Here is a 20448-nt window from a genome sequence, read left to right as displayed (position 1 = left end):
TTTTCGATGGATCCGGCGAACGACGGATGAAACGTGAGGCCATCTGTTGCTAATACAAGACTGAGAAAAAAACGGATCCGTTTTTTTCAAAATTCGACAGATTACGACTGATGGCAAAAAAACCTGATGTGTGAAAGGGCCATAAATGATGTTCTGCCCCCTTTTCTTAATTTATAGCATGCCTCTGATGATGTCCCTGTCAGGATTAACTTTGTGCCCAAAGTCAACTTGTTTAGTAGTCCCACCAAAGGCAGTGTAATCGCACCTACCTTGGTGTGATTGTCATCTTCCACGCAGCCCTAAGTTACCCTGAGCATGCATGCAAACATTCATTTTTCCTGACCAGGGTTACACAAGGCTGCATGGCGGACATCAATCTGGATACGTCACTGCCCAGATGCCTGGCAGAGGCTAATTAATGTTCACAACTGTTATAAAAGTTGATAATGGGCATGTTAAAAATGCAGGAGAGGGGCAGAATATCGCCATAGTGGTAGTTTAGGAGTCTCGAGTGGTTGAGTCTATATTTGCTGCACAACACATGGGATGTTTAATACAGACTTCCCCTTTAAGATGCTTTTGTTTTTTACTTTGTGTGTAGTTACTTAGTACATTAGATTTGGTAGCCATAGGCCTTATTCCAATGGCAGCAATGGGCTGTTGATTGAACATAGCAACCAGTCACAGCGCAGCTTTCATCTCATATTCTGCTCTTAAGAACTGAAAGTTGTGCTGTGATTGGTTGCTATGGACAACACAGATACAATAATGCAGCTCCCGTTGCTGCCGTTATGAATGAGACTTAATGGTTACCAAATCTAAATGTTGTAAATGAAGGCATGTTAAAAGATGAAGTCTGATATTTAAGATGTTTTGTTTTATTAATATGTGTGCTATGTTATATTTGGTAACCATAAGGCATTGTTCAGACCGCAGCAATGGGGGCTACACTTTAGCAACCATTCACAGTGCCACTTTCATTTTTTATGAGCAGAATTTCAAATGAAAGCTGCACGGTGATTGGTTGCTTTGGTCAACATAGGCAATTGTTCACCCCCTGCAGCGCTATGAGACAGAAATTAAATAACAAAAGCATAATTTAAGGGTTTTTTTTTTACCAGTTTATATGTTTGTTTATTTTTTTTTTTAATTACTGAATATGTTTTTGTGCAGATGACGTTCTTCCGATTTATGCCTACCCCCATAAAGTTGGAAAATCCGTCACTGGCGGATACGTGTACCGCGGCTGCGAGTATCCAAACTTAAATGGACTTTATATATTTGGAGATTTTATGAGTGGGTACGTTTTTTGTTTTCCTTATCAAGTGCTCTAAGCTTCGGTAATGCAGCGAGTAATCTGCTTTACAATAATCCGAAAAGTCTCACCCTCTGTGCAACTTCAGAATAATGTGGGATCGCACAAGATCAAAAAACGGGAGATTATAAATAAGGAGATTTCTTTGGAGAAAATCAGTGATAGCAGCAGATGTAGACGGGTCGTCTCATCACACAGACCCCATTTTTATAGTTGAGATCCACTACGATGATCAGCTGATTGGGAAATGCAGTATTAGGGCAGCTGCAGACGAGGGTATTTTCGGTCCTAGTGCGATCCGAGAAAACATCGGATCACATGCGGACCAATGATAGCCCATGGGGCCGTACACGTGTCCAATTTTTTTCCATGCACAGGAAAAAATTGCTGCATGCTCGAGTTTAATCCAATTTTCGTATCGCAAGTAAATAAGTGCTGGGGAAACATCAGACTGCACTCGGATGACATATGAGTGCAGTCCGATTTCCATACATTCACAGAATGGAGATTTTTTTTGCCATATTCTTCTTGTCTGACAAAATCGGAGCACACTGTGCTTACACTCTGATCAGCATGTCATTAGCATAATTGGCCCAAATCTCTCGGATGAGAGAATCCAGGGCCGTCTGGACCTGGCGTTATTCAGATCAGTGGCCATCTATTTATAGGGTTATTCCCATCTTTAGGGTATCGCCTATCCTTAGAGAGGTGATAACTCGCTGGGCAGTTGGGGTCCATCCGCTGCTGAGAATGCATCTCTGCAGAGCCCCATCTGAATTAAACGGACACTGGACACGCGCACCCCTTTCTGCATTCAGTCTCTATGGGAGTGCTGAAGATTGCCAAGTTCTGTGCTCGGGATTGGTGGAGGTCCTTGTGGTCGGACCCCCACTGATCAGCAAATTAAATGTCTAAAAATGGGAATAACCCTATGAAACATAGACAGACCAAGTAAGAGCCATTGCTCTTGGTTCTCCACTCCACTTTATCACTAGGTTTATAATTGGAAGGTGGTTCTAATTTCTGGGACCCCATCAAATCTGAAAATGGAGGAGATGTGGCATTGCTGTTTTCACTGTTTTTCCCAGCATAGCCACATGTCAGGGCAGGGAAATGTGTTACAGTCCCATTTAAGTGAATGGTACCAGCTGCAAGTTTCCCGTACTTCCAGGATATGCACTGTGCATGGAAACCTCAGAATCATTGGGGGTCCCTGATTTCAGGCCCTGACCAGTCGGAAAATGATTTATGAGATGTGAATAGCTTCTTTAAAAACAAAGGGGCCGCCGAAACAGATGTATGATCTTAATTATAAGCCTATTATAGACAAAATAGAGAAAGAATTGGAAAGATGGGGAAATCTACCCCTCTCACTACTAGGCCGCTGTCATCTAATTAAGATGACAAGCTTTGCGAGATTATTATATCCAATGCAGACTATTCCAATGCTAATCCGACACGTAGATGTTCTCAAATTGAATAGGGCTTTTTCTAAATTTATTTGGAGGGGGAGAAGAGCGAGACTTGTTATGAGAACACTAATGCGTCCAAAAGAGGGAGGAGGAGTAGGGTTGCCGAATATTAGAGGGTATAATCTCTCGTGCTTAATGAGGAATGTAGTTGATTGGATTAAAAAGACAGGACGCTATACAGATTATACACTAGAAACGGAATTTTGTGGCTCATGGGATTTGACAGCATTGCTTCACACGCCACTGTCATACTTACCACCAAATATTAAACACTCGGTTATTTGTAAAGACACTATTGCTACATGGAAAGCAGTAAGGAAAAAACTGAAAATGTCATGGAGAGTGTCAAAGCACCTGAATCCTTGGTCATTTCCAGCCTTTAAATTGGGAAGGGAAAATAAATTATTCATAGAATGGTCTAGAAAAGGAGTACAGACACTAGAAGATTTACTACATTTACAGGAAGGTCGCTGGTTGACGGGATCTGAGGTATTAGACAAATATGAGTTACCGGGATTCCATTTGATGCTATATAGTCAACTGAAGCATTATGTACTAGATTTCTTACAAGATGTAAGCAAGGAGGTTGATTCAGATGTGTGGAGAGACTTAGTCACTAAAGACATTAAGGAAATATCGATCTCCTCGATATATGGGTTGTTGAGAGATGTATTACGACCATCAGGGACAGACAAAGTGTTTTGCAAATGGGAAAAATACATGAAAGATGAAGAACTTGAGCATAAAATACTACATGGATGGAAATTGGTAAGGGAACATATCATAAATGAGCAATGGAGGGATAGCCAATTTAGAATAATGCATAAAATAATATGTGGCTTTAATATACCGCCAACTCCACAGAACCCTGATAGGCAGATGAGTTGCCCCAAATGTGGCGCATCAAGAACAGATATGGAGCATGGCATGTGGTCGTGTCCCAAGACACAAGAGTTATGGACAATGGTTCAAGATATGTATCTACAGATGTGTGGGATCTGGGTGGATTCTAGCCCGATGTGCTGGCTGTTTCATTATACGACAGGCAAAACAAGAGGGGGTCAGTTACATGATCTGTTCCATACTATTGCTTTGGTGACAAAACGTTTAATTTTGCAATATTGGTTGGCTAGTACACTCCCAGGGATAAAAGAGATTAAAGCAGGACTAATGGCTGTCCTATATTTAGAAAAAAGAGAAGCAGAAAGGGATAAAGATAAGATGACGAAAAGATTTTTTAAAAAATGGAGAGTGTTCATAGAATCCTTATTGTCGACAGGGGAAATTCAAGAGATAATGAGGCCCTTTGTTAATTCAGATTGGTATTTGTTAGAAGATTTAAGTGGTAGTTTGGATAAATTAAAATTTGTCACATGATAAATGCATCAGTTGGTGTATGTTCTGGATTTGATTGTCGGATTCCAATCATTGAAGCTGGTTAGATGTGGACATTAGGGGATATGTTAATGCTATTTGTGTTACAAAGATTAATGTTTGTTTTATTTCTATGTAATAATTTAAAGCAACATTTGCAATATGTATTGTACTTATTTGTTTAAAAAAAAAAAAAAACCAATAAAAATGATGTTTTAAAAAAAAAAAAAAAAAACAAAGGGGCAATTCAGCAATAAATTTGTACGTCTTTTTTTTTTTTTTTTTTGCAGCATTTTATTATACGTTTTGCATGTTTTTCTTCCTTTTTTAAAACTCTATCACTTTTTTTTTGTTCTTCAATAATCATTTCCGGAAGTTTTCTTCCAATTCATTAATTTGCAATTTAAATTTTTTTTTTTTGGCACAAATATACGGTAATTTTTTGCTAGCATGTGACATTTTAAAAGTTTGGTTAATTTTTAACTCTAAAAAGGCACAAAAAAAGCTTCTGTGAGTTGACAGAATATTCATCTAATAATGTGCGCCATTACGATAAATTTGGAACAAAATACATCTAGGCAAGAAAAGACCAAAAAAAAATGAATTCAACAAAAACAAAATGCAAATGAATCGGAGTCAAAGTTTCTTATCTAGAAATGTGTGTTGTAGTCTTGGAGGCAGACAGTCATGTCCATGTCATACAACCATAATAGATTTTCAGAATTTTGGAACTGTGTCTGAATTTTGCAAATATTATATGCATTGGTAAAATAATTTTTTTGCATTGTATTTCCTTTTTTTTAATCAAAACAGAAGATTGATGGCCCTGAAGGAAGATCATAATACGGGGGAATGGCAGTACCATGAAATCTGCATGGGGATGGGGCAGACGTGCTTATTTCCTGGCCTCATCAATAACTATTACCAGTACATCATCTCTTTTGCGGAGGATGAAGCAGGTAAATGGGGTAAATTAATTCTCTGGATAGGCCTATGGCCATAGAGAAGGATGATACAGGGTAAATGACTGTCCCTGGAGAAGAATTGGGTTATCCGATCTTTTATTTTTCAGCACATGCCAAAGGGGATTATCTACAGCAGGGGTGTCAAACTGCATTCCTCGAGGGCCTCAGACCATGCGTGTTTTCAAGATTTCCTTAGCATTACACAAGGTGCTGGAATCATTCTGTGCAGGTGATTAAATTATCACCTGTGCAATACAAGGAAATCCTGAAAACATGACCTGTTTGCGGCCCTCGAGGAATGCAGTTTGACACCCCTGATCTACAGTAGGCCTGGATAGGTTTTACAGAACCACAGTATTGATGGTGTATACTTAGGCTCGGTCTTAAATATCAGTCCTGACTTAAGGGTCCCAGTCATAGCCCTGTGCTTTTTAGAGTTGCCAGTCCTATTCTTACAGAAGACCCCTGAATTTCTACCATGAAGTTGTCAACTGCCACAGATCCTGTTGAGCATTTGCCCCATCTAATATATAATTGCCTAGAATACTACTTCCTGCAATTTGTGCCAACTTCCGTGGCTTTGTCCGGAGCTAATGTCCGGAGCTAATGTCCGGAGATAAGTGATGTCAACAGTGTCCAGTGTCTGATTGGTTGCCGCCTGCTGCGAGCGACCAATCAGAAACGTGCCGTACTGTGACACACTCCGCCCGCCATTTTGGTGTGATTTTTGAATTTTTACCTCACAGCAAGTTTCTACTGCGTGGAGGCGGGCCCAGTGACGTTGCTCTTCAAGCTCCTGCCGAATTTCGTCAAAAAAATGATAATACCATTTACCAAAACTATATATATATTTAGTTGTGAAGTGGTTCAGTGACATTTTCACACCAATTTTGAACTTTTGTTTGGTGTTTTCTCCATATACTGCCTATTATTTTTGTTCTTTCTTACTATTATTTATTAATTGTATTATTCTTACATTTGAATAAATAAAGTATATATGGATTCTAGACTCCCGATTCTTTAGAATCGGGCTGCCATCTAGTTGTTAATAATTCCGTAGGGCTAATCCCTGGCTTTTCTTAAGTAACAAAGTGGCATGATACTAAATTTCTGCCAGATTTTTTTTTCAAACATCTGCTTGGAAATTTCATGTGATTGGGATTTAAGAAACTCTGTTCACATACAAACCATGAACGCGCGCCGAAATTCACGGCACATTCCCTAAGGCTATGATGACATGTTTTTGACATGGATTTTGGATCAAATTCTACTCTAAACTTGACATAAAGAACAATTTCCTATTAATTTCAATGTGAAAACCTGTTTATTGTGCACCAGGTGCTGTTTTCTTTCCACTAGGAGAAAGAAGCAACTTGTCAATTCTTGAGATATTTCTGATTTGAAAAAAAAAAATCACAAATTTCACTAATAAATGATTGAAAGCACAAAAAAAAACTTAATTATTCAGTCGCCATGACAGCACTACGAGAGAGTGGATCCGCCCTTCAGGGACAGGAAACCTACAGACATAAAAGGGCAGTACCTCACTCCCGCATCAGTTGGTTTCCTGTCCCTGACAGGGGAACCTCTTCAGGCAGGCCTTAAGAAGAAGGTTGAAGATAAAGAAGGTATCCAACTCCTGACAGACCGGTGCAGGTAGCGGGCGTCCCCTACCTCGGCCTGATCAGGATGCTGGAAGCACCACACCTCGGGAACTGACTGGTGTCTGACAGCAGGGGGAAGCAGCCTTGGGTAAAAAGGGCTGGCTTCCGATGTGGTCCATCGTCACGAGTACCTGGTGAGTATGTGGGGTCTCTCCTCTGTGACCGCGCCTGCTGGTGCCTCTGGGGTCTATCCGCTACCTGCTGGGGGTGTCCGCGTCGGTCCAGGCGGTGCTGGCGTCCTCGGTCGCGTGTCGGCTTGCAAGGCCGCAGTCGCGATCGGAAAGGGCGTGTCCGGTGGATGCGAATAGGCGGCGCGGCCTGATGACGTGGCGGGGCATGCGCAGTAGTGCCGTTCCGGCCGATGGCGGCGCTCCGGCATCCGAGCCGGGCTTGGGCCCAGGAAGGGGCGGGGGTCTCCCTGGTCGGCGACGGGGGCGCGGTCCTGTGGGGGGAAGGCACGCCCCTTCAGTTTATGGTACCGAGCAGGCCACCTGGAGATCCTGCTGACCCCCATCCGGGGGTGGTACCGTGGGGGGGTATTTAAAGTATTGTATGAGGGCTGCAAGGTGCTCTGGACCCATTCTTAGGATGGAATCATCAGAGGGAGCACCGCAGCTGGACAAGCCACAGCAGTAGCAGCAGCTTCAAGATTCGGAAGAGTCTCAGGTGATCTCCCAGCGGCGTTCTAGTGGCGGTAGTCGTGCTGGTGGAGCTAAAGGGACTCAAAAGTCAAGATCAAGCAAGTCCTCAAGCCGTAAAGAATCACCGGCTAGGAAGGACCCCCCCAACTACGGTACCACTCGCTGCAGGGCTGGGTAAGTGATCTACGTGGAAGTTCACTTACTGACTGTTATCCTTCCTTATATTCCCTCTCTCCTTGCTAGGGGAGAAAATGTGTTACCAAGGCCAAGCATAGGGAGTGTGCCGAGTGTGGGGAACCGCTCCCAGATGCGCATAAAAGGAGATTATGTAGATCCTGCATACAACACTTATTTGAGGAAGAGGCCCCTGACCTTACTTCTACGCTAAGAGAGATGGTTAGACAAGAAGTCAGAGGTTCTATAAAACCAGGTCTCAGAAAACGGATGCCAAAAAGAGGAAGGAAGTTACATCCCCAATCTCAGATATAGGTTCAGACTCGGGTGAACTGAGCTCAGATTCCCTCCCATCATCCTCCTCGTCGGGGGATATAGAGTCTAGCCAGGCCTGTCTGTCACTCGATAGGGATAACCACCTAGTTAAAGCAGTCAACAACACAATGGGGATTGAGGAGACCCAGTCAGAATGCTCCATTCAAGACATAATGTTCAAGGGTATAGATTGGAAATCCTGAAGGTCTTTTCCAGTAGTGGATAAGATAAAAACTTTGATTACAAGGGAATGGAAAAAGCCCGAAAGGAAGGGTTCACTTCCACCAGCGTTCAAAAGGAGGTATCCATTTGAGGAGGAAGCCTCATCCTCATGGGACAAGGCCCCGAAACTAGATGCAGCAGTGGCCAAGGCGTGCAAAAAAAACCTCTCTTTTATTCGAAGATTTAGGAAATCTAAAGGACCCACTGGATAGTAAAGCTGACGTCTTCCTTAAAGGTGCTTGGGAAACATCAGCGGGTTCCCTGAGGCCACTTGCAGCCACTTGCAAAGCTCGGTCCTTAATGGTGTGGCTGGGTCACCTAGAGGATCAACTTGAAAATAAAGTTCCCAGAAATGATATCTTCCATATCTATAATTCAGGATGCAGCAGCTTTCCTTTCAGATGCGTCGGCGGATTCTGTTAAATTGGCCGCCAGATCTTCAGCCCTATCTAACGCAGCCCGTAGAGCGCTGTTGATAATATGTTGGCCAGGAGATTTACAGGCCAGATCAAAACTGTGTAGCATTCCCTCTGAAGGAGCTCATTTGTTTGGACCGGTTCTGGATGAACTATTGGAAAAGGCGGGAGACAATAAAAAGCAATTTCCTTTCTTAAGAAGACCATTTTATAGACAAGATTACAACACAGGTTGGTCTAACCGCAGAAGATCTAACAGAGATTCAAACAGAGAATCAACCAGATATGACAGCAACAGGAGAAGAGGTAGAGGATATATGTTTAATTCCTCTCGAGACTTTAAAAAGCCACAATGACTGACGTACCAGGTGGGGGTAGGCTTTTAGCCTACTATCCGGCCTGGATACAGATCACCAATAGCCCATGGATTCTCAGTATTATTGAAAGGGGTCTGATGTTCGAGTTCTATCGAGTTCCTCAGGACAAATTTAAACTGGCGCCTATCCGTTCTTCCCCTGCAGAACAATTGGCACTGGAGTCGGAAGTTCAGGAACTCGAGCAAAAAAGGGTTCTGATTAAAGTACCCGCGGAAGAAAGGGGTAAGGGGTTCTATTCCCCTTTGTTCCTGATCAAAAAACCTGATGGATCATTTCGTACCATCATCAATTTAAAAGGCCTGAATAAATTTTTGCTGGTTCCGCCCTTCAAAATGGAGTCTGTATGTAAAGACGGCAATAAAGCTTCTGTTTAACAATTGCTTCATGGTTGTCTTAGATTTAAAAGACGCCCATTATCATGTCCCAATCCATGTAGATCATCAACGTTTTCTTAGGGTGGCGGTTTCACTTGCTGGCACAGTAGAACACTTCTAATATCAGGCACTTCCCTTTGGTGTCGCAGTTGCACCCCGTGTATTTACTAAAATCATGGTAGAGGTTATGGCGCACCTTTACGAACAGAACATCTTAATAATTCCCTACCTAGATGATTTATTGATTGTGGGACATTCAGAGTCACATTGCAAAGACCAGTTAGGGAAGGTGATAGCAGCGTTGCACAGATTAGGATGGATCATTAATCTAAAAAAATCTCGTTTACGACCCTTAAAAATACAGGAATTTTTGGGTCTTGTCATAGACTCTAGTCAGCAGGAATGTCACCTGCCAGATTCAAAAGTGGATAGTATTCAACGGCTGGCCGCCAGAATGATTAGCAATCCTTTAGTCTCCGTAAGAGGAGCAATGTCTCTTTTGGGTTCACTTACATCTTGTATTCCGGCGATTCTCTGGGCTCAATATCACACCAGAACACTACAGTGGGATGTTCTACATAATTCTCGTCGGCTAGGAGCTCATCTTGACAGCAAATTTTTACTGTCCGTTCAAACTATTCATTCGTTAGATTGGTGGACATACATACCAAATCTACGTAGAGGAGTTCCCTGGACAAATCATGTAACACGGCTAATAACTACAGATGCTAGCCCCAAGGGATGGGGGGCACACTTGGAAAATAATTGGGTCCATGGACTATGGTCCCAGTCTGAACAAAATTCATCTTCCAATCTAAAAGAATTGTTAGCAGTAGAGCACACTTTAAATAGTTTTCTTATACCCCTACAGTGTCGACACTTCAAACTGTTCTCAGACAACCAGGTAACCGTAGCCTATATTAACCATCAAGGAGGTACGCGGTCCAGTTCATTAATGGAGGTCGCGGATCGTATTTTTCAGATGGCCGAGAATCACCTACTTTCTCTTACGGCTCTTCACATAAGGGAAAACTCAATACCGCGGCCGACTATCTAAGCCGCAACAAACTCAGACAGGGGGGCCGGTCACTAAATCCGGCCATCTTCACTTAGATCGTGCAAATATGGGCATGTCCAGAAATAGATCTTTTTGCCGATCGAGGAAACCGAAAACTACACCAATTCTGTTCCTCAAATCCAAGGGACAACCCGTATGCAGTGGACGGTCTTCTAACTTCTTGGCACTTCAGTCTCGCTTATGCCTTTCCCCCTCTAAACCTAATTCCTATAGTTCTGAGGAAAATATGGGAAGACAGGGCTCGGGTAATCCTGATAGCCCCTTTCTGGCCCAGGAGGTCGTGCTTTCCTTGGCTAAGGAAGATGTCTATTACCCAATCATGGATTCTCCCAGAATTACCAGATCTCCTCTCCCAGGGCCCAATTTTCCATCCACGAGTAGCCAATTTACACCTAGCAGCATGGAATTTGAGAGGTCATTACTAAGGGGGAGGGGGTTTTCTCGAGATCTTGTAAATACACTTCTAAAGAGTAGGAAAACCTCTATGACAAACATTTACGTCAGGGTTTGGAAGAAATTCCTATCAAGGTCGGGAGCACATATTGACCAGGAACCTTGTATTAATCAAATTTTACAATTCTTACAAAAGGGTCTAGAAATAGGCCTCTCAGAGTTCAAATTTTAGGCCCTGGGGGCACTCTACAATTCTAACTTAGCCAGCAATCATTGGATATCCAGGTTCTTCAAAGCTGTTACTAGATCCAGACCAGTCATTAAACAAAAAATAGTTCCGTGGGACCTAAATCTTGTGCTCTCAGCTTTAACGCAAGCCCCATTTGAACCTATTGATACTGTTCCAATAAAGATCCTGTCGGTTAAAACAGCCCTGTTAGTTGCACTCACATAGGAGAAGGGTTAGTGATCTACAAGCATTATCTAGACAACCTCCATACATGCAGTTTAGAGAAGATAGAGTTATTTTGTAACCTGATCGTCTTTATCTTCCAAAGGTTGCTTCAAACAAAGAATTGTTTTGTTCTAATCCCACTAATGATAAGAAACATAGATTTCATTCTTTAGATGTAAGAAGATGTCTTCTTATCTTTTTTCCAGGTATCTGTAACTGAAATTTATTTAACTCCTTATTTATAGCCTACCAGGGAGTTAGAAAGGGTCTAAAGGTACTGTCACACTAGACGATATCGCTAGCGATCCGTGACGTTGCAGCGTCCTCGCTAGCGATATCGTCCAGTGTGACAGGCAGCAGCGATCAGGCCCCTGCTGGGAGATCGCTGGTCGGGGAAGAAAGTCCAGAACTTTATTTGGTCGCTGGACTCCCCGTAGACATCGCTGAATCGGCGTGTGTGACACCGATTCAGCGATGTCTTCGCTGGTAACCAGGGTAAACATCGGGTAACTAAGCGCAGGGCCGCGCTTAGTAACCCGATGTTTACCCTGGTTACCATCCTAAAAGTAAAAAAACAAACACTACATACTTACCTACAGCCGTCTGTCCTCCAGCGCTGTGCTCTGCACTCCTCCTGCTCTGGCTGTGAGCGTCGGTCAGCCGGAATGCAGAGCGGTGACGTCACCGCTCTGCTTTCTGGCTGCCCGGCGCTCACAGCCAGACCAGAGAAGCAGAGCGCCGAGGACAGACGGCTGTAGGTAAGTATGTAGCGTTTGTTTTTTTTACTTTTTAGGATGGTAACCAGGGTAAACATCGGGTTACTAAGCGCGGCCCTGCGCTTAGTTACCCGATGTTTACCCTGGTTACCGGGGACCTCGGGATCGTTGGTCGCTGGAGAGCTGTCTGTGTGACAGCTCTCCAGCGACCAAATAGCGACGCTGCAGCGATCCGGATCGTTTTCGGTATCGCTGCAGCGTCGCTATGTGTGACGGTACCTTTAAGGTACCTTCACACTAAACGACGCTGCAGCGATCCAGACAACGATCCGGATCGCTGCAGCGTCGCTGTTTGGTCGCTGGAGAGCTGTCACACAGACAGCTCTCCAGCGACCAACGATCCCGAGGTCCCCGGTAACCAGGGTAAACATCGGGTAACTAAGCGCAGGGCCGCGCTTAGTAACCCGATGTTTACCCTGGTTACCATCCTAAAAGTAAAAAAAACAAACGCTTCATACTTACCTTCCGCTGTCTGTCCCCGGCGCTGTGCTTCTCTGTACTGGCTGTGAGCACAGCGGCCGGAAAGCAGAGCGGTGACATCACCACTGTGCTTTCCGGCCGCTGTCCTCACAGTGAGTGCAGGAAAGCACAGCGCCGGAGGACAGACAGTGGAAGGTAAGTATGAAGCGTTTGTTTTTTTTTACTTTTAGGATGGTAACCAGGGTAAACATCGGGTTACTAAGCGCGGCCAGGGCCGGCGTCAGCACCCGGCGCACCTGGGCAAATGCCGGGGCCCTAGAGAGAGAGGGGGGCCCACTCACACTATCATAGATACAGCTGAGAGAGCAGAGCAGGAGAACATGCTCTCTCCGCCCACAAAGTCACACTGGCTGAGTTCTCTTAACCCCTATGTGCCAGCTCTGACACAAGCATCTTCTCACTCAGTCAGTGCAGCCAGGCAGGCACACATAGGGGTTAAGAGAACGCAGCCAGTGTGACTGTTTGTGGGCGGAGAGAGCCCCTGGCTGGCTGCAGTGCTGAACTTATTATCAGGCAGATTCCGGGGGAGCTCCGTCCTACCAGTGCCTGAGTGAGTGCAAACTAAAGTATCCAGCAGTGGTTGGACTTGTGGCTCAGTCTGCTGCTGTCTCCGCTGCCTAAAAATGTGGGTGATGTCTGGAGGAGGAGATGGTGAAGAGCAGCCTGCAACCTGCAGCCGCCCAGCTCACCCAGAACCCCAGAATACATGCATTCCTCACCAACCTGCACCAGTGGGGTAGGAAGAAGCTTAACCCCTTCCCATCTGTATGAAGGTTATTGCTGAACCTTAAAGATAACAATCGGACCCGCATAAATGGGGTTAACCAGATGCCAGGAAGAAGGGGAGCTGCTGCCATGGATAAAACTGAGCTGTGGGCTGTACGTTGGGGCCCCGTGGCCCCAGGCTGGTGACTGGAGGGACTCTGCCCAGTGCTGGCATGTGGGTGATTTCTGCGTCTCAGCTTCTCTCCTCCACATCACACTGTGCAGTCACAGCAACATTGGTTGTCTCTGTCCAGGTCCCAGCAGCTGCCACTGCTCCCACCACGGACATGGAATCACTTAACCCTTCCCCTGCGGCCACCGGCAACAAATCCACATTATTCCTTGATTAAATCAGGTTCCAACCCAATAGAGGAGCAGACATTTCCTGCTGCCATGGTGGAGAAATGCACAGGATAATAGTGAGCGCGACAGAGGGCAGTGTATGGTATGGAGCAGTCAGGGGGTGGGCTGCAGGATCCCCCCATACTGTACGTGACTGCTCGGGACAGGGAGGCGTTTAATGAGCTTCTAATGACAGGGCACTAATTGGGTCATTAGGGTTTGTGAAAAGGATTCAGTATCAGGTCCCTCATTAATGCCCGAGCCGCCTGTTACTTTGTAGCACAAATCTGTTGGGGCCGCAAAACCAAACAACGTTGTTTATGTAGAAAAGTCTTTATTTCATAGAAAAACTCAAAACAGAAAAGCACCTCTCCTGTATATATACACTGCACAGCACCTTTCCTCCTGTATATATACACTGCACAGCACCTCTCCTGTATATTTACACTGCACAGCACCTTTCCTCCTGTATATATACACTGCACAGCACCTCTTCTGTATATATACACTGCACAGCACCTTTCCTCCTGTATATATACACTGCACAGCACCTCTCCTGTATATATACACTGCACAGCACCTTTCCTCCTGTATATATACACTGCACAGCACCTCTCCTGTATATATACACTGCAGAATTTACAATAGCTGTCACTCATGTAAGAAGTGAAATCTGGCATTGTACTATACATTTCTCTGCCGTATCTGGGCATCATAAATCGGGGTATTTGTTAAAGGGGGGGCCCACTGAGACTCTTTCGCCCGGGGCCCTCGAAAACCTGGAGCCGGCCCTGAGCGCGGCCCTGCGCTTAGTAACACGATGTTTACCCTGTTAACCAGTGAACATATCGCTGAATCGGCGTCACACACGCCGATTCAGCGATGTCTGCGGGAGAGCCAGCGACCAAATAAAGTTCTGGCCTTCTAGCCCCGACCAACAACATCACAGCAGGATTCTGATCGCTGCTGCGTGTCAAACTGAACGATATCGCTAGCCAGGACGCGGCAACGTCACGGATCGCTAGCGATATCATTTAGTGTGAAGGTACCTTTAGAATATCTAAAAACACACTAGCCAGATGGATCAGAGAGGTGATCTCTCTCGCTTATACAGCAGGTGGCATGGAGATCCCAGAAGGTATAAAAGCTCACTCCACTCGAGCCGTGGCAACATCCTGGGCGGAGAGATCAGAGGTGTCAATTGAAGACATTTGTAAGGCAGCCACATGGTCTTCTCCATCTACCTTTCTTAGACACTATAGGCTAGATCTGGGTGGCTCGTCCGACCTCACATTTGGGAGAAGGGTGCTTGAGGCAGTTATCCCTCCCTAAATCTTTCTTACTTCTCTGAAAGTCTCTCGTAGTGCTGTCATGGCGACTGAATAAATACGTAAGCTACTTACCGGTAGCGGTGTTTTTTCAGGAGCCCATGACAGCACCCTTAATTCCCTACCCTATTCTTTCTCGGATGGCTAAAAACTTTAGTTTTTTTCTTTAAATCCTACTTTCACTCATGTGGTGAATTGTACCATAGTTTATGCTGTTTCTGTGTTACTAACCAAGGGGGTCCTCTCATGCTCTGCAACCTACTGATGCGGGAGAGAGGTACCGCCCTTTTATGTCTGTAGGTTTCCTGTCCCTGAAGTAGTGCTGTCATGGGCTCCTGAAAAAACATCGCTACTGGTAAGTAGCTTACGTATTTTTTGGACTTGGATTTTTCAGTTGGAAAAATCCACATCTTTTAGTGCATCTCTCTGCCCCATTAGTGACTGGGGGAAGCTTATTCTTTCTGTGATATCTTAATTCGCACAAGGGCTCATACTCACTTGCAAGAAAAACGGACGTGTGCAAGCCAATAAAAAAATCGGATTGCACTTGGACCAATGTTATTCAATGGGTGACATCTCATCTGCGATTTTTTTTTTTTCTCAGCTGAAATTGGACTCTGAAAAAAAAATCGCAGCTTGCTGCTATTTGCTGTGTATCTCAGAGGAGACTCGCCAATGCAAGTCAATGGATGCGAGAAAAAAACGCACAGCACTTGCACCATGCATGTCCCCTTTGTAGGCTACAAATATCAGCTCTCAGCTGTCTGCATTGCTATTTCTGGCTATAAATTATAGGGGGACCCCACACACACACACACACACACACACACACACACACACACACACTATAGTAATTGTATTTGTCACTGACATATATATAGCTCCCTATTCTGCAGCTATTTACTGTATGTAAACCATCTCTTCTATCCTTTCGGCTCCTCCATTGATTTTACAGAAGCCGACAAATGAATTACCGGCTAATTTTCTATCTAGCTCTCTCTGTAGTATAAAATATATATACAGTATATACACATATATATATCCTATGTGTATATATGTTTTCTATCTTTTCTATTCTAAGCTATTTACTGTATGCGCATACAAATTACTGGCTTTTTTTATATCTATCTATCAGTTATACAGTCATGGCCAAATGTATTGACACCCCTGCAATTCTGTCAAATAATACTCATTTTGTTCCTGAAAATGATTGCAAACACAAATTATTTGGTATTATTATCTTCATTTAATTTGTCTTAAATGAAAAAACACAAAAGAGAGTGAAGCAAAAAGCAAAACATTTGATTATTTCGCACAAAACTCCAAACATGGGCCAGACAAAAGTATTGGCACCCTCAGCCTAATACTTGGTTGCACAACCTTTAGCCAAAATAACTGCGACCAACTGCTTCCGGTAACCATCAATAAGTTTCTTACAATGCTCTGCTGGAATTTTAGACCATTCTTCTTTGGCAAACTGCCCCAGGTCCCTGATATTTGAAGGGTGCCTTCTCCAAACTGCCATTTTTAGATCTCTCCACAGGTGTTCTATGGGATTCAGGTCTGGACTCATTGCTGGCCACCTTAGAAGCCTCCAGTGCTTTCTCTCAAACCATTTTCTAGTGCTTTTTGAAGTGTGTTTTGGGTCATTGTCCTGCTGGAAGACCCATGACCTCTGAGGGAGACCCAGCTTTCTCACACTGGGCCCTGCATTATGCTGAAACATTTGTTGGTAGTCTTCAGACTTCATAATGCCATGCACATGGTCAAGCAGTCCAGTGCCAGAGGCAGCAAAGCAACCCCCAAAACATCAGGGAACCTCTGCCATGTTTGACTGTAGGGACCGTGTTCTTTTCTTTGAATGCCTCTTTTTTTTCTCCTGTAATCTCTGTTGATGCCTTTGCCCAAAAAGCTCTACTTTTGTCTCATCTGATCAGAGAACATTCTTCCAAAATGTTTTAGGCTTTTTCAGGTAAGTTTTGGCAAACTCCAGCCTGGCTTTTTTATGTCTTGGGGTAAGAAGTTGGGTCTTCCTGGGTCTCCTACCATACAGTCCCTTTTCATTCAGATGCCGACGGATAGTACGGGTTGACACTGTTGTACCCCCGGACTGCAGGGCAGCTTGAACTTGTTTGGTTATTAGTCGAGGTTCTTTAACCAACATCCGCACAATCTTGTGTTGAAATCTCTTGTCAATTTTTCTTTTCTGTCCACATCTAGGGAGGTTAGCCACAGTGCCATGGGCTGTAAACTTCTTGATGACACTGCGCACGGTAGACACAGGAACATTCAGGTCTTTGGAGATGGACTTGTAGCCTTGAGATTGCTCATGCTTCCACACAATTTGGTTTCTCAAGTCCTCAGACAGTTCTTTGGTCTTCTTTCTTTTCTCCATGCTCAATGTGGTACACACAAGGACACAGGACACAGGTTGAGCAAATTTAATCCATGTCAACTGGCTGCAAGTGTGATTTAGTTATTGCCAACACCTGTTAGGTGCCACAGGTAAGTTACAGGTGCTGTTAATTACACAAATTAGAGAAGCATCACATGATTTTTCGAACAGTGCCAATACTTTTGTCCACCCCCTTTTTTATGTTTGGTGTGGAATTATATCCAATTTGGCTTTAGGACAATTCTTTTTGTGTTTTTTCATTTAAGACAAATTAAATGAAGATAATAATAACAAAGAATTTGTGTTTGCAATCATTTTCAGGAAGAAACTGAGTATTATCTGACAGAATTGCAGGGGTGTCAATACTTTTGGCCATGACTGTATATGTTTTGAAGAATATTTGGTTTTAAAAGGATGTGTACAGTTGTATTATACAATGCGATTTTAGCATGAGCTTTTACATCCAGAGAACAGCTGTATGTAAAAGCTCATGTTTAAATCGCATTGCAATCAGATAGCTAGGTGTGAAAATCAGATTTTACTTGCAAGACCCTCGCATAGCACTTGTCCGTTTTTTCAGTCCGGAAATTGGACCATTTTTTTTCTCTCATATGGGTATGAGCCCTAAGACCCTGAAAGACAGATAATTCTGCCAGAGCGGTTTGTTCCGTTTCATACACTTTCTGAATGACACATTACAGCATCATCTCGTTAAAATATCCATTTCACATTTGTGTCTATGAGGTTGTCCGGATCTGGCAATTTGCTAAATGAATTCTCTTTCTTTGAATGTTTAGGCTCTTTGTAAAGTCTGTGCACATTAAGGGGGTTGCCTGCTGTGACTACCCCTTTAAGAAATGAAAGCTGGTCTCTGATTGGTTGCATAGAGCCTAAAATAAAAAAAATTAAAAAAATTAAAAAAAACAGATTTAATTAGCAAGCTGCAATGTACCCTTCCTATATACTGTACACCTGAGCCCACCTGCCAGCAAAACATAAATCCTATATAAGACCCTTTCCTGATTCCTTGTTTTCTTTCAGGAGAAATGTACTTCATGTCTACCGGTATACCCAGTGCGACATCCCCCACCGGTGTCGTGTACAAGATCATAGATACATCAAGGTGAGACTATCCGGAATTTATCCAGCATCCAATGGCAAAGTCTGATACTTTCTCACCAAATAAACTAGATAGTCAATATTTATTTTTTGCAATATTCTGTGACCCGAGCAGGTAATATATAATGTGATCTGAACTGATACATTGTAGCAAACTATCAGGACAGAAGAGAGATCTGTAGTGCTGAGGATTGGGTAACATTGTAACACTTTCCGATGTGATGTAAACACGAATGTTCCCATTGATTGAAAGTTAGAAGCGATCTTGCGATATATGTCAGAAATTGCATAACTTTCAGGCCAAGTTCCCAGGTGTGAAAATACTTTTTTTTTTTTTTCTGCAGATGATTGCACCAAAATATCCCGTAGTAATCTACTGTGATTATTGCATCTTTGGTTCCTTTTTAATGTATTTTTTTTGTGCAGAAATTCTGGAATTCTGTAAATTTGTGTTTGTACATATTTTTATTTTCAGGCTTCTCATAGAAATCTGTAGAGAACAAAAATTGCACAGTTTCAGAGTTTCTGAATGCACAGTGGGCAGGAGATTTCGTGAAACCGTATCCGCTAGCTTGAACTATTAAAATGCATGAGATAAAATAAATAAAATAAATAAAATTAAAAAATGCAGCAGGATAAAAAAAGAAGAATTTACACTGCGTGGAGAGCTGGTCTTGCAATGCTACCTGCAGGGAGTTTCTCATCCAAAGCATAAAGATAAATGTTAGGTTGCTGGATCCCCACCGTGTGCCATACACCGACCTACGTCTGCCTGTATTTTGATGTATAGGTTTAAAGAGAACCTGTCAGCATGATTGTGTAATGCAAAGTACAGACATGGCTGTAATGGCGCTATAATGCTGATTACAATGATCCCTTTTGTGAAGAAATCCGCTTTGTTGTTCTTCTGCAATTGAAGTTTTCTGATAATTAGATTTCGGTGCACAGGGGCCGGACTGTGCACTGGGTCTTCTCCCTGTCTGTGATTCCCCAGCTCCCGCATGCCTCCGGTCTGTGATTGACAGGTCATTGCTGCAGTTTCAGAGGAGGTGGATTATTCACAGAACAGAGATAGGCAAAGGGTCCAGGAAATCACAATCCAGAGGCAGCGGAGGGTCCGGCGAATCTCAGACAGGGAGGAGAAGTCCCAGTGCACTATCCTGCCCCTGTGCACTGAAATCTAACTATCAGAAAACTTCAAATGGTGATTAAAGAAGAACAACAAAGCGGATTTCTTCACCAAAGGTATCAATGTCATCTATATTACAACGCCATGACAGCCATGTCTTTACACTACAAAATCGGGCTCCCAGGTTCTCTTAAACCAGTAAAACACACCCACCTATGTGTGCATACTTTTTGTTTTTTATTTTTACTTTGTTTAAACAGGCCCAAATTCCCCCCCCAGGATTTCGGAGCCAGTTTTGCTGGGAGGTGCTGGGGATGTGTTTAGAACAGTAAACTTTTTTTATCCTCCCCACTAAATTCATCAAGATTGAAGTGTACTGTTTTACATCTTATACGTCTATTTCTATATTTCTACTTTTTGAGGGACAAAAAAAGCGACGTGAGCTACATTTTTGTGTGCGATTTAAAAAAGCAAACAAAACACCAATATGATGTAAACCTGACAAAACAGTCAAAATAACTTTTTTTTTCTAACTTTGTCTTGCACATTTTAGTCTATGGGTACGCCGCCATATACATCTGAATACATTTTTTTGCAGGCGAATACGTTGATCTGACTGCAATGTATGAATCCATGTCACCCATAGGTTATAAGAGCGTCCATTTAATGGTCATCGAAAAGCCCATGATGTACCCCATAAACGAAAGCCAGTGACAGATGCCGTACTCAATGACTTCCATGTTTTTTTTTTAAATTAATTTGATAGATATGTTTATTTTACTGGACTCTGCAGCATGTAAATACGTAGTCTACTACACTGTCACCTCCTTATATTTTTTTTTTAAATCAGATATTTTTAATTGAACCATAAATATTGCAC

At 43.3% G+C, this 20448-nt stretch overlaps 1 protein-coding gene across 1 annotated transcript in view; it reads left to right on the top strand.

Annotated features, from left to right (window-relative positions):
* The window catches only part of HHIPL1 (HHIP like 1), a 73613-nt gene that overhangs the window by 26364 nt on the left and 26801 nt on the right, over positions 1–20448 (top strand). Inside the window, exons 5-7 of the mRNA XM_069735398.1 lie at positions 1174–1300; positions 4975–5120; positions 18362–18443. Coding sequence (XP_069591499.1) covers positions 1174–1300; positions 4975–5120; positions 18362–18443 — 355 coding nt within the window. The remainder of the gene's footprint in view (positions 1–1173; positions 1301–4974; positions 5121–18361; positions 18444–20448) is intronic.

The sequence above is a fragment of the Ranitomeya imitator genome, chromosome 1 (genome assembly GCF_032444005.1).
Source record: "Ranitomeya imitator isolate aRanImi1 chromosome 1, aRanImi1.pri, whole genome shotgun sequence".
NCBI lineage: Eukaryota > Metazoa > Chordata > Amphibia > Anura > Dendrobatidae > Ranitomeya > Ranitomeya imitator.
Note: the sequence above shows the minus strand (reverse complement) of the source record. Positions and strands in the feature narration are given on the sequence as shown.